The sequence below is a fragment of the Trachurus japonicus genome, chromosome 18 (genome assembly GCF_045865225.1).
Source record: "Trachurus japonicus isolate A0001 chromosome 18, Traja_1.0".
Lineage (NCBI taxonomy): Eukaryota > Metazoa > Chordata > Actinopteri > Carangiformes > Carangidae > Trachurus > Trachurus japonicus.
In genome coordinates this window covers 24,640,359-24,654,937 of record NC_140924.1, presented here as the reverse complement: position 1 = coordinate 24,654,937, position 14,579 = coordinate 24,640,359, and the positions used below count along the sequence as shown (strand labels likewise).

The 14,579-nt window shown below is 41.7% G+C and overlaps 1 protein-coding gene across 7 annotated transcripts in view; it reads left to right on the top strand.

The window, feature by feature from the left end:
- The window catches only part of nrxn2b (neurexin 2b), a 773,301-nt gene that overhangs the window by 60,170 nt on the left and 698,552 nt on the right, over positions 1-14,579 (top strand). For all 7 annotated transcript variants that reach the window (XM_085760265.1, XM_085760266.1, XM_085760262.1 and 4 more), the window contains exon 2: positions 8,580-8,600. In XM_085760265.1, the coding sequence (XP_085616391.1) occupies positions 8,580-8,600 (21 nt within the window). The remainder of the gene's footprint in view (positions 1-8,579; positions 8,601-14,579) is intronic.

The following is a 14,579-nucleotide window of genomic DNA, read 5'->3' as shown; positions in this document are numbered from 1 at the left end:
GATTGTTTCTGTCAGTAACCTGTCTAGATGGTAGAGTAGGAGGATGAACATGCTACATCTCTTTTTTATATGCTGTTCGTGTTATTGGGTTAAATCTGTCTCCAGGGTTGGTAGTGTGTGTAACATACCTGAGGCAACTGCAGTCCAAACTGTTCATTTCTCTCCTGTACTGTATGTGATGGACTTTGCTAGATGTTTTGACAGATGTCTCGTGTTTCCACCTCGATATGTGAGAGATGTTGTGCTTGTGGCAATGAACATTGTCATCATCAGCCCAATAGTGAAATCTATAGCAACAAAATTCTTGTTAATGTGAACAGTTAATAAGGTGGAAGGTGAAATGATCTCCAAAAGACATAAAGTTAAAGATGAAACACTCTTTTCAGCATTTTATATCAATCAATATCAGTGTATTATTCTTGTTTTCTACAGTTTTAGAATGAAAAAGGGAAACAAAGCAGCAGCCTGCAAAAGAATGAGAAACCCAGGAGACTTGAGCTCTCAGATAACTTTGACCAAGGTATCAGACAATATATTTACTATTTATATGCTCTGATAGTTTCCAAAGAGTGGGCAGGGAGCCCAATCCTTTGCTACGGGCTTTTCCTTTTCTTTCATTTTGAAAATTTTAAAGATTTAATATGTAAAGGGAATGTGTCATCTGTAACTTTATGCCTTTTGGAGATCATTTCATCTTCCACTTGCTCTGGGGTTCCCAAACCTTTACATGACACTGTATGTGATAACATCAGACTGTTTTAAAGAAGAACTATACAAGTCCGGTCGCTTCTCCTCTGTTTTGCTAACCCTCCTCCTGGCCATGTGCATTTGTTTACAATAAAGCCGGCGAGAAATCAATCAATAGAGCGGTAGATAATGTTGTATATCATATTTAATATTACAATGTGTATATTGTGTAGTTTAATCTGTCATAAACAACGCGTTTGTGTCCCAGTGCCGCAGAGGTGAGAGCTGGGACACCGGCCCCGGCCCCGGCCCCGGCGGCGCCCCCTTCTTGTAAGGTTGATTTTCAGCCAAGAGACACAATAAGTGACACAAACATGGAAGGTACAGAGAGTTACCATAATTAAGGTAAAAATGTAGAATAGTTAAGCTACAAATCCTGCATAGTCCCTCTTAAATGCTGCTGTATGGTGTTATAATGTAGCACTGGGGATTTTTGGCTATAACTAGTTAGAGATGCAGTTCAGTGGCAGACAGTCCACAGCACAGAAATGTATGAGAATATGGAGACAAATGTTTTTCAACAAATCCTGTACAAAATTCATGATCTGCATCAAAAAGTTAATCTGCTACAAGTGGAGCAAGCAGTGTAACTGGAAAAAAAATAGGACTTGTGCAGCTCAGCGGTTTATTTACACCGGCGAGGAACAAAAGGCTCACGGGATGGTGAAGCAGGAAAAGGTCAGAACCAAGAACAGCGCTACAAGTACACAGAGAAACCCAGTGAGGAGCAGGCACAAGTCCAAAACAATGAATCAGAACAAGAGGCACAGTGAACTTCTGGCAGCTGAAGAAGGGGGAGGCAAGATGGCTGCACACACACACACACACACACACAAGCAATTTACTAACAAGACAGGGATGACATAGAAAATTGATGGGAATGACACGATGGCACGGAGTGAAACAACAACAGACACGTAAGGTGAGGGATTTCAAAACAAAACACAACACCGCTCGCTTGTTCCTCGGCTCATGGCTTACCTTCCCATTAAAGTGAATAGAAAATCTATCAACAAGGTTTTACAGATATCCTGCCATTATCAAACTAACAATAGACCTGGACCAAACACATCAGGGCTGCCTCAGGTTCCCTCTGAGGAAAGATGAGCTGCAATATCTGCTCAAATTACACCCTGTGTCATCTAATGTTAAATATTAGCTTTGCAGACAAAGAAAAGAAAGACAAACACACATCTAATATGAAGCATAAAATATCAAAATTGGATGTAATAAAGTAATGAAACAGAGATTCAAGAAAATAAACAGTATTTCTTAAATCTTGATAATTTTAATGCACAAATGCTTTAGGTGTGATAATTGGATTTGTTTTTAATTACTAATGTTCTGTTATTTCTCACAGATCAAATGGCTTCGCTTTAAGACAGGTTGTAAACCATATTTTGAAAGAAAATATAAGAAAACATAGTTTTATGATTCATATTGTGGAAAAAAAAACCCTGCCTATTAAATGCTGCATTCTGTAATCCCTTTCCATTTGACCTCAGTTCTCCCTTTCTCCTCCCTGGCGTGTATTAAAAGGAGGAATACTGTATGTTGTGCGCTGTTGTCAGATAAATCAGTCAATTTGTTTATTTATTTATTTGTTTCCTTTATCAGGATTAGAAAGCCTCAACTACATTTGCACATTTTTGTCAGGTGGAAGTTTTGTGTTTTGCCGTTGAGATGCGGTGTGAAATCTGCAAAGGCCATGTCTGGCGGATTAACTTGTCACTCAGAGAGAAAGTTTCTGACAATGTGGGGGAGTTCAGGACAAAGCCTCCCTCTGATTAGAATGTAAAGGGGGAGGAAAAATGGGGGTGGGGGGTGTGCGCGCATGCAACATTACCATCCATCTGCCTCTCTTGTCGCCCGCTCCACTCCATCTCTGTTATTCTCTGATGTTGTCATTTCCTCTCCTCTGTGCCTCTCTGAAGTCATGTCAAATAGCCTTGGATGGAAAAAGGCTTTTTCTCTTTCTCTCTTGCCATTTGAAATCCCAGTTCCCTGAGTGACACTCAGCCGGACAAAATACACTTTCAAAGTCTTTCCAGTCCAACGAGAGTGGCTCACAGACAAGGGCCATGTAAAATAATGGCTTGCATTTGAAGTTTAGAATAAAAGGCCCCACTCCAAAAGGGATACACGGGCATTTCAAATCAAGAGTCACTTTTTGTGACTCTGTTTTGGCTTTTTGTGTTTTTTTTTGTTATGTACAAGGTAAGCTAAGGAAGGCAGAGAGGGTTAGTATTGTTCACAGCACCACGAGACCTCTTTGTCTGAAGCTGTTAACCGGAAAGCAGAAGCCGCCCACTCTTCCACCAACACAGGAAGTGTTTGGTGCTAATCAATGTAGATCCAAAGGAAATGCTGCCCTCCCTGTGTCCTGCTGTAGTTCAAGTCATATTCAAGCTTGAAAACCCAACACAAGTTCACCACAGCACCTGAGAAGACTACAATTTAACAAATGAATAAAAGTCTCAATCTGAATATGAAGTCCAGCTCTGCACTTGATGGGAAATCATCAAGTTAATTTATTTCATGTTACCATTAGGTATTGATCTTAAGTAATTGACTACAATTTAAGTTACCAATATGTGTTGTATGTATTCTAACATGATTTTGAGCGAAAAAGAACAAAAGTCAGATAATTAATAACCTATAGTGAGAATGCATTTAAAATTTTGAGTATTTACCTCAAACATTTTTCTAATGAGCATTGTTTATCTTTGACACTATGCACATTTCATTGTGGAATATATAGACTGACATTACTACAGATACTACAGAGGTCAAGCTTTTTCTTACTGCCCCCACAATATTACACCATTGCAGAGCTGTTACATTGGATTGAACTGAACTGTTGTTGTTTCATTTCAACAACAGGATGCCTCTATGCCCTCGTTACACCATCTGTAAAATAGGTAATAGTGACCCAGTGTAATATGAGCCCCAGTTATTACTTACCCTTAAGTCATTAGTCAGTCAGTTAAGTCAGTGAAGTACTGTTGGAATAAAAACTGAATTGATTTTCCTTTTTAAGTTTTCCAACTTTATTATCCAAGTTTTCATTTTGTTTCTGCATAGATACTGATACCGGTATAGCCTAATCACTGTTGTATAGTAAAACACAGTAGAGTTTTCATTTTAGCTGTAGCACAGATACATTAAATCTTGCTATCTGCCTCATAAAGTCACAATAAAGCTGACATCACTGAATATTTACCATGTATTTATTATTTAATCTCAAACATATAATACAGTTTAGGTTTATCCCGTATGTAGTTTAGTTTTGTGATGAAGCTTAACCAGGAATTATTTCTCAATTAACTGTTATGAACAGAGAGAGTCTATTCCATGTAAGTCAGTAAGAGATCCAGATGCTTCCTGATGATCAGTTACACTCCCTCTGTGAAGACTGGCTGTTGTGTCTCAGCCTTTTTACCTGGAATGAGACAATTTCTCTTGAAAATTGTAAATGAGTATCACAGACAATAAAACCTGTGGTTCATGTCTGAGGCCATGTCGTCTCAATAGACAACTGAATTTAACTTTGTCACATAACAGTTCTTTGTATAACCATATCTCAATACTGAGAGTATTTTACATTTCAGTTGAAGTGAAGTTCACAATCACTGCTGTACTTTGCAGTCTTACCTTCTGACCATCTGTTCTTCTTTACAGTTTACTGTTGCTTCCTTCCTGTGCAGAGAAATGGGATGCTAGTGATAGAGAGGAGATTGTTTTTTTCCCCAGTGCAGGCATGCTTTTCTCCCCTCGGTAAATCCTTTAGTTAGCTTGGTGGGGATTAGGTCTGAAAAGTCTCTCATTTGCCTCCAAAGCCTCCAGGGATTCATTGGTGAAGAAATGCAGCTTCTTCACTGCTTCCGTCTGAATTTGACTTTACTATTTATTTACTTATTTATTTTTTTATGGCAGCCCACGTCTGATTCCTGCTCTCTTTTATACTCTCTGACTGTCTTCTTGATTAATTCCCACTCTTTTCTTGTGTTTGTTGCTTGGAGGTATTGCACAGAAATTTGGAGATATAAAGAAATGTCTCATTTCGCTGGCCGTCAATTTAATGCAAGTTTATGTTCAGATTTCAGCTTCTTTTAGTCTTGAAAAGGGTTAGAATAGAGCAGATATATTCCCCTTATGTTCCCACGAAGTATTCTTAGCTCTAGCAGTGGGCCACATTTTTACATGGGGGGAATACAATATACATAGAAAAGCTTTTGTGAATTTCCCTCACACAAATGCGCTCTATGTTCCCACTGGAGTCACAAAGTACATTGGAGAGACTAGGATCCCAGTGGAGCTCATAGCCTGAGGCTATGTGGGATACACCCATAATGAAAAACAGCTCTGGGATAAAGATAATGGGTGGTAAAGACTACTCCAAACCATCCATGGGATGAAAGGAACAAGCTCAGAAGTGTGGGACATGCCCGTCCCATCGAGTGTCTGACTGAAATCCACATTTCACTCTCACAACGATTTCCATTGCTCACTCAAAGGGAATATCAGTCAAGTAAGAGTCGACTTTAAAGGGATAGTTCAATATTTTGGCAAATTGACCCATTGCCATAATCCCTATAGTCATAGCAGTGGGTTTGTTACCTTTAATTGTCGGTGCAAGCTATTTTTAGAACGGCGGAGCAGAGCTGTGAGCTGCTCAGAGCTACACTACGGAGGCTACTGGCATTTCTTGGTTTCCCTCATCAAATACACATGCTGACCTGCACATTCACCACGCTATGAGATAATTACAGAATTTTATGAGGCAGAGTTGTTTTCGAGGCAAATTCAGAGCCTTCTTGCCAAAAACCTGCCCCTGATGGGAACGCACATCAGCAGTTTTGCATGTATTTCCCTCTAAAACAACTCCATCTCGTAACTTTCCGTTATTATCTCATAGTGTGGTGAATGTGCAGGTCACAACTTGTCCACCAGAGTGTTGTGGAGTTGTTGGATTGTGTATTCGATGAGTTTGATGAGGGAAACCAAGAAATCCCATGAGCCTCTGTAGCGTAGCTCTGAGCAGCTCACGGCTCTGCTCCACCGTTATAAAAATAGCTTGCACCGACAATTAAAGGTACTGAACCTACTCCTAAAACTATAGGGATTATGGCAATGGACCAATTTGCCAAAATGTTGAACTATACTTTTAAATTAATAGGGATTTAACAATTAGTCATGCTCACCATTTGGTCAAACATGGCCTCGTGAAGGATAATAAGGGAAATCTTAAATACAGATGTAAAACTTCCAGAGGTTGGATGTGATTTATTGACACACTTGAGATGTGCAATTTATCATGAATTACATAGAAACAAACCAACACAGAGGGCTATCCAGAAGATATATTGTAGTGTTTCTGATTTTAAAAAAACATGTTCTGTTTTTAGCCTGTTTTCTGAACAGAAGTAGTTTCCCTCTGTTCCACTGAAGGATGGACTTCATGAGGCAGGGTTTTTGACAGAGAGACAAAGGGACCACAAAGAAAGAGACGATGAGAGGGACGAGCGGAGAGCAGAGAGGCAGAGTCACAACGATACAAACAACCTCCACTGTACATCAAACGCTCTTTGCTACGGCTTTGGAGAGAGAGAGGAAGATACGAGGGAGAACAATGAAAGAAAGGATGATGGGCTATGATCAGGGATGAGACGAGAGGAAAGGCAGAGTCATGGCTGGTGATTATATAAACAACCTCTACTCCACATCAGACGCGCACTTCCCATGCATCAGCCTGGCAAACACTTTGTCATTCATGAAGGGCTTTCAATCAATGCTCTGGTATCCTCTCTGCTGTTTGAATCTACACTCACAGACGGGTTTCATGGCTTTAATTTGATGTTGACGCTTTGGTGGTAGAGGCAGCAGGGACACATAAGAAGACCGGCCTTTATCTCCTCTTAGATGTCGCCGTGGTATGGCCTTCTGAGCTGCAGGTTGAAAGGGTCAGCCAGAGGAGCAGACCGACTGATATATATTTCCTGAAGTCACTTTATCAGCCCTCCGGTCGGGTTACCTCTAATATCATCATCTAATATCAAGACCATTTGAAGACACTTTCATAGAGGTCGATAATGGTGCAGAATTCATAAGCAGAACTAAGATTGAAGGTGAGTTCAAGGCGATGCATTGAAGAAAATCCCTTTTTAAGGCACCGCGCTGCACCAGATAACCAACAGGCCGACTTCCTTCCTGTCTGTGATCAGTTGTGTCCAGTTATCCTGTGAGTGGTTTTACATTATGCACCATATTTCACCTCTTACCATCTCCTAGCCATGTTTTACTGTAGCCTATTGTTGCTTGGTGTATTTGCAGATGAATAGCAGGCAGTAACTTCCCACCTGGCAGTGAAATGTGACTGTCTGTAGCTGGGAGGTGCTCAGGGAAACGGGTGAAAATCAAATCAACACTTGTTGTTTTCTTCATTAACACAAGTTGACAGAGAGATGCTATTGATTTAACAGAAAAGCAACTGTAACTGTGAAGTCTTCCCAAAACACAGCACTCATATGGATCATATGTTAAAGGTCCTACTCCTTCTTTTTTTCCTTCCGCCTTCTTCTTTGTTGGTTTATTATAATATAAACTTGTGAAACGCGCTCTCTGGCCGTACAAACATGGCAACACTCTCTAAAGCAAGACCCTTGCTATATGAATGTGTAAAAGTAATAATTATAAGGCTACGGAAACCAAACAAACTTTATTTGGTAACACTTTACTTGAAGGTATCGTCATAAGTGTGAACCATAATAATAACCCTACAAAAACCGAATGACACTTAATGACAACGTTATGACACTGACATAATGTTAATGGCACATTCATGACTGTGTCATTTCACTCTTATGACAAAGTGAAACCATTTATTTTATAGCGATTATGCACTTATACAAATATAATAGAATATTCAGATGTTGCCAATAAACCTTACCGATTATTACACACTGGACCTTTAAAAAAAATGTATTCGCCAATTGCAGTTCAAACGTTTAAGCATATTTTCCACTTTGCTCGACTTCATAGTTTTCCATACATACTTCTACTCAGGCATGAAATCTCTTCTATCTGCTTCTACTGCAAACTCAAAGAGCCAGTGCCATTAGTAGAATAACATTGACCATGCTACAACTTAATACAGCCCAGTCCCTGTGAAGACCCAGGCCCAGCAGTCACAACAGCAAATCAAAATGTTAAGTCCTCCACAGGGACGCCGTGTCCAGATAGAGGCTGTTTTACATTCTGGGGCAGCGACTCATCTTCCAACATGGGGTTTCCAGAGGGGCAGACGGCTGCAGTCTTTTTTTTTTCTGTCGTTCCAGACTGGCCTCTGTTGCTGAAGGGAAGCTTTTCTATCTAAGGTGTTCAGCTGCAGCTCCATCTCTCTGACTCATTAGTTAGAGAGGTGTGTGACGGCCGCTGTCTCTCAGGTGGGAAGTCCTCTGTTCCCCGCAGGTGGGGGGTACAGGGGGACGGGTTGTGTAGTGACACTACACCGGTTCACGCTTCCCGCTGGACAAAAGAGAGAGAGCATGAGCGTTTGTGGAATAACTGCACCATTCGCAGGATTTTCAGAAAGTCACATGAAAGACATGGAGATCACACACAGAGGAGAGCAGACTTCATTTTTTGCTTCACTGTCGAGTCTCTGAGATTCCGAGCCTCACCGGTGGTCTTTATTTAGATTTTTATCTTGTAAAGGTTTTGTTTGAAGAAAAAAAAATAGGCAGACTTTTTTCTTTTCTTTTTAACATCTAACGAGTCTCCTCTTTCTGTCTCTTTTCCATGCGCTCCCCACGGACCCTCCCCCCCTGAAGCTGAAGAGTATGCTGTTGAAGGTAAGACTGATGTTTGACTGCTCAGGCCCTCTGACGGCTTCCCTTAACGCCGTCATGGATGCTGATGTTTGGCTGCTTGTTAATACTCTTTGCCCTCCCTCCGGGGAGGAGGAGCATTGTCAGTTTGGACTGCGGTTACACGTGACTTCCAGGGGCCTAAATTACAGTTTCTGAAATGAGACAAAAGCAACGGATGCACATCCTTGTTTTATCTCGTTTATTTTACCTTGTCTTTTTTAATTTTGTTTCGTTTCCACTGTGGTTTATCTCCATAGATTTAAGCAAACGGTGGTATAATTCACTCAAACACTTAAAAAAAAAAAGAGAGAGCAATCGTCAATGTGACTTGGCAATCTTGAGCCAATTTCCATGTTAACAAGGTTTCTGTTAAAGTTAACAAGATATGACAGGGTAATTCTGAGATGCTGTCCTGCTGCTTCCCTGCCTATCTCTAACAACAGCCACGTAAAGGCTGCCAGTGGAAGGAAGGGGGGTCCCCGAGGGGCCTCATTAGCCCATGGGCCAGGCACTAACCCAGAGCTGGGATGTTAGCAGACTTTATGGATAGATCAGCCTCAGCTTGTCTGTCTGCAGGCGCTTGTCTGTCTCCGGTCTGCATCGATCAGGAGGAGCTTCACCCTCTGGTTGACCGAGTCTGTTTGTCAGTCAAATCCCACTCTCAGATTGACAGGAACAGGCTTTTTTTTTTTTTTTTATTTGCGTTGCGAGTGGCAAACTGGTGTGTGTGTGTATGTGTGTGTTTGCATGTTTTTTTTTGGAGTTGCCTTTCCTCCTTGCTGAGTTTGAGGTGATGGATTACCTATCACACAGCCTGAGCCCAGTAGGGAAAATCACTATGACAAACACTCTCTTCCCCCCAGGTTTTCTCTTAAAAAGCTGTGAGCTTTAATGCTGCGGTCGCCTCTCTGCGTTCATGCAGAGCGCCGGTTGTTTATCCTGTGGCACATCAGAAAGGGAAAGAAGCACATGTCATACTATAATTTCATTGTTATCAAGTCGCCCACTGAACTCCATTTGAATTCAGGTCTCTGCTTGGTATGTAAAGTGCGTGCCCTTCTAGACAGTTTGAAGTTGACATTTTCTCAGTTTGCTCCTACATGAGAAATGCAAGCCGCTTGTAATGACTTTGTGTGTGTGTGTGTGTGTGTGTGTGTGTGTGTGTGTGTGTGTGTGTGTGACCTTGTTGCTGTGTCCTGTGTCAGAACCGCTGAAGCCCTTGATGGAAAAATGTCAGACGGAAGGTTGGGAGCAGCAATAAATAGCGGCAATCCTACAGTTCCTGGCATCGGTGCCTGACAGAGAAGAGAAGACCCTCCGTGTAGTGACGGGGGGGTGGGGGGATGGGGGGGTGGGAGAGAGGTGGAGAAGAGTGGATGAAGGTGATGAAGGTGATGAAGATGTGTGATTATGCTCCATAGGGAAGGCAACTCCAGAGGGACCCTGAGGTTACAGGAGTAAAACTACACTCTCTGATGCATTTACTCATGTTTATTACGCGGCTCTATTGAATGCTGCTCTCTGATTGGTCCATCGCTGCGTTCTCCGGGCCGTTATTTCTGTATAATGACTGTTGTAAAGTATAACAGACCGTTGCTAGGGACACCGCTCTGATCAGCGCAGCACAGAAAAGAGAAACTATGCAGGATATTTACTTTATTTTTCATTTTTACCGTCATTAAACAGCTTCGGACTAATAGTGATGTTAGATAAATGACTTGTAACTTGTTACAGAGAGAGTGGAGGCTCCTTCCACATCGCTGCTGGAAACCAAACCTGCTGATCAGAGCCTCTGACCCGGTGTCACAGCTCTCCTCTCGTCTCGGTGGCACCGCGACTCCGCCACACAAACGCACCCAGTAAACAGTAAAGTTAATCTCTTGTTTAAGACAGATAGGACTACACACAATACACACATCGTAACACGTGTATGGTAATCCATCGATCAACTGATTGATTATCAAAGGCTTCAAATGCACGAACAGGAGGAGGCTCAGCAAAACAGCCGACGTGACCAGTCTTGCAGATTCGATTTAAAAATCGATGTCCTATTTTGATCAACATTATGTTTCAAATTAATTATTTCACTCGTAAACCGTGTAATAAGCGGGATAATGTATAGTTCGGAGGTTGTTATGGAGAAATAAACCCCGACAGGTTGTATGAAACCTCCATTCCATACTTTCTGTGGTGGTTTATTTCTCCATAACAACCTCCAAACTATACATTATCCCTTACATAGTGCAGAGTTAATAGTGTATCAGAGTTGCAAATAGTGCACACTGTTGTTTGCATTTGCATATGTCAAGGCAATGATGTTCAGACCTCACCTTATATAGCTCAGCACCTTTTTGTTTCCTTATATCGTTTGAAGAATGTTCTGCAGGTTTTTGCTTTGCAACCGGGCAAGGGCATGTGTTGTAGGTTAAGCTTCCTATTAATTAAGTGTGCTCCCAGCAATTTGAGGGGGGGGAACACCTCTCCTTGTGCAGAGGTCTAGGTGTTTTCTCCGGCAACATCATAACTCTAATATAAACGCTCCCTTGGGTTTTTATTTTAAGAATTTTAAAAAGGTTCACAGTTTATTTGAACACACACAAAAAAACAAACCGAGGTGTGAGGATATTATTATATTATTTTAGGAAGATTCTTGCTAAAAACTCAAACACCTCAATTAATGTGCGCTCTCTGAAGTCGTGTAATTTAATTAAAAACAAGGAGTAGTGTTCCCAGCTCCCAGTGTGTTGTGTATCAACAAGACAGCTCAATAGATTTATTTAATAGCTCACTGTCTCTGATTCCAAACCCCTCAGAGTGCCACTGCGCTACTTTCTCCTCTATTTTTAGGGTTTTCCCCGTGACCGTATTTGGTCTAATTAGTGTCAGTGACCGTGTGTTCAAAGGTTGGTTGAGATTGATGATGCAGAGAGACGTCGAAACCCTGCGTCCCCCGGGGGGGGGGGGGTGCAAGGTGGCCGGTGGCCCTCGCTCTCACAGCGAAAGGGGGCGGCGATTGATGATCTGCTCGCCACGTTGACCTATTTTTACCGGCGAGCTACAGCCACGCACAGGCATCTGAGCGCCGCCGGCCGGGCTCGGCCTCTCCCAGGAGGAGCGCTATGGGATGTATAGTTTCATTATGTAAGCACAGGTGCAGCTCATTGTCTGCTGTAGTGCTGTTTTCACTGGGCTGAAGCTGCTGTTAGCCTAAACACTGGATGAACAACTTTATAATGTGGCGCTGTTTAAAGGGATAGTTCAACATTTTGGCAAATTGGCCCATTGCCAGAAGTCCTACAGTCATAGCAGTAGGTTTGTTACCTTTAATTGTCGGTGCAAGCTATTTTTTAGCTCTGAACAGCTTGTGGCTCTGCTCCGCCGTTCCAAAAATAGCTTGCACCGACAATTAAAGGTAACAAGACTATAGGGATTAATTTGCCAAAATGTTGAACTATCCCTATAACCACATGGATCTAACGGGGGAATACAAACAACCTACTTGGTACTAGTGTTGTAGTACTAGACCACATTTTCAAGATCTTGGTTTTGTCTTGGAATGGACAAAATTTTGACTCTGTTTTTTCTCGGTCGAGTCGAGCTGAACTCAAGACCACAGCTGCAGTGACGTCTATTTTTTTACCCACAAATGTCTCTCCGTCACTCCCTCACTTTGGTTTATCTTTTGTAATTCAATAACTTTAAGATAATTAAAATTGTTCTACAGAAGTATCTGCTTGTGTGTAACCATCTGAAAACATTGGTGCCACCAGTGTCAACAGTGGGAGGAGACTTCAGTAGGCTCTGTGCTGCGTTCTTTTGTTCAATCAACACTTTGTTTACATTAAATATGGTTTAGATTTTAGATCAAATTATATTTTCTTTATTAGCTGAGGAATGATGTAAATATAAAGCGATATGATTATTATAAGGACTGGCACTGAATACAATAATGATCTTGAAAACAGTCTCACTTTGGTTTGGTCTCAGTATTGGACTTCTGTGGTCTTGACTACAACAGTACCCTTGAGCAAGGGATTAAACACCTGATTGAGCTGGTTTGTATTACTATGTTAAGGGACTAATTACCTTGTTAGCGGCTAATAAGGATCCAAATAAATAAGTGGAGCTTTTTGTATGTTTTTCTATTGCTTTACAACCAACATTAGCATTCACATTAGCATGCACACTGTTTTCTTGCCAGTCTAAAATAATCAGTTGAGTTCAACATGAGCTGCCTCCACCAGTCTCCATCACTTCTTTTCTTCACTTCCATCCTTCTTGTCATTTTCCAATACCCAGACGCCATCACACCCAGTCTGCTCTGAACAAGTAGCTTTGCTCATATATTGGCTTTTGCTATAGCATCATAGCTATTCTTAGCATTAACATCCAACTAAGGCTTTTAAGAGTGGTTGACAAAGGCAGACTCAAGTGATGCTAATGACAATATTGGCTTAACCAATATGTGAAAGAGAGAATTTTTAGAATTTTGGAAATTTGCTTATGCTGTCATCAGACCGTCAGTGCTCAAGAAGTGGTTACTAAAGAAAGAAAGAGTGTGGAAATAGAAGTTTGCTTAGGCAGTAAAAATGTTTGCTGTTCATTCAAATGCTGAAGGATAGTCATCTTTAATTTCCTTCCGACTGATGCTTCTGACAGACCATGACCATGGCTGCAGCTGAGAGAGAAATGCCTCATGTACAGTTGGACAGTAACAGATCAAGTCCTGACGGTCCTCGTTGTGGCCTCTGAGGACCGTCTGGGAGATTTACTGACCCGGCTCTTTGTTTGGGTGAGGGATGTTCCGAGCTGCCCACGCTCATCTTAATCAATCTGATCAAGGCTAATGATCTTTTCTCTCTGAGCCACGCAAACCTTCAACTTAATCTCACCCTGGGGGGGGCAGGGGAAAAACATTTTTTCATTCATTATTTTTATTCCCCGAGCATCGGGAAAGGAGTTTGATGTTGGCTGGAGATACAGGATTATAGATTTGAGTGGGGCCTGTAGTTGTAAGAGATTACTTTGGATCATCCAAACCAGATTATGGATTTTGTTCTTATTTGCTCAGGACAAATAAAACAAAATGATAGACCACCAAACTTTCATGTTTTTTTAAAGGCATGTACGTCAAGGCAGCAGATGAGAAAACACACGACTGAATGTAATTGTGGTATTAACCTAGATTTTGTTTATTTTGGGGAACAAACGCTGCTTGTACATGATCCTTATTCAAATTCCAACTGCTGCTGTTATGTACTGTAGAATACCATTGGCTAAAAGGCTGACCACCTGGGTGATGAAAACAGGTTTGATCTCGCCCAAAAATGGTGCACTGCACTAACAACTGAGAACGATAAGGCCTTTATTTATACAATGGCGTAGCATAATGACACAATTTGTCCATTCTCGCTGATCAATAACGCTGTATTTTTCATTGAACACACAAGAGAGTCGCGGTGTTCAAATAAAGTAATTGATCGTGGAAGATTGCCGGCTAGATTCTTTTTTACTTGCAAGCAGTTCAAATGAATAGGCTGCAAATAAACAAACAGATTCCAGTGTGCACACATTCACACACAGTTCCCCACAATGAAAGGGAGAAATGGCCAAAGATGGAGAGGGTGGAACAGAGCTGAATGACTTCTTTTTTTTTTCTTCAGCTCTGAAATTACCCAAGAGCCTTTGGATAGTGGGATGCCTTGATGTTCACTCTGCCTTCCTGGCCTCTGCCAGATGTTGCAGTGAGATTAAGCATCCTCAAGTCCTGGAGGAGCCCAAGTCCAGCCATGCCTGTTCTCACAAGACGTTAATTTCACCCCACACAGCTTGGGCTCTTTCTTTCCCTCTCTCTTCTACTCGCTCCCTCTCCTTTTTTCTTGCTTTGTGGTAACCAAGTCCGAGGGGATGGAGTGGGCGTCCACTTGTGAGCAACTCCAGATGCTTCAGTGTCAACATGCA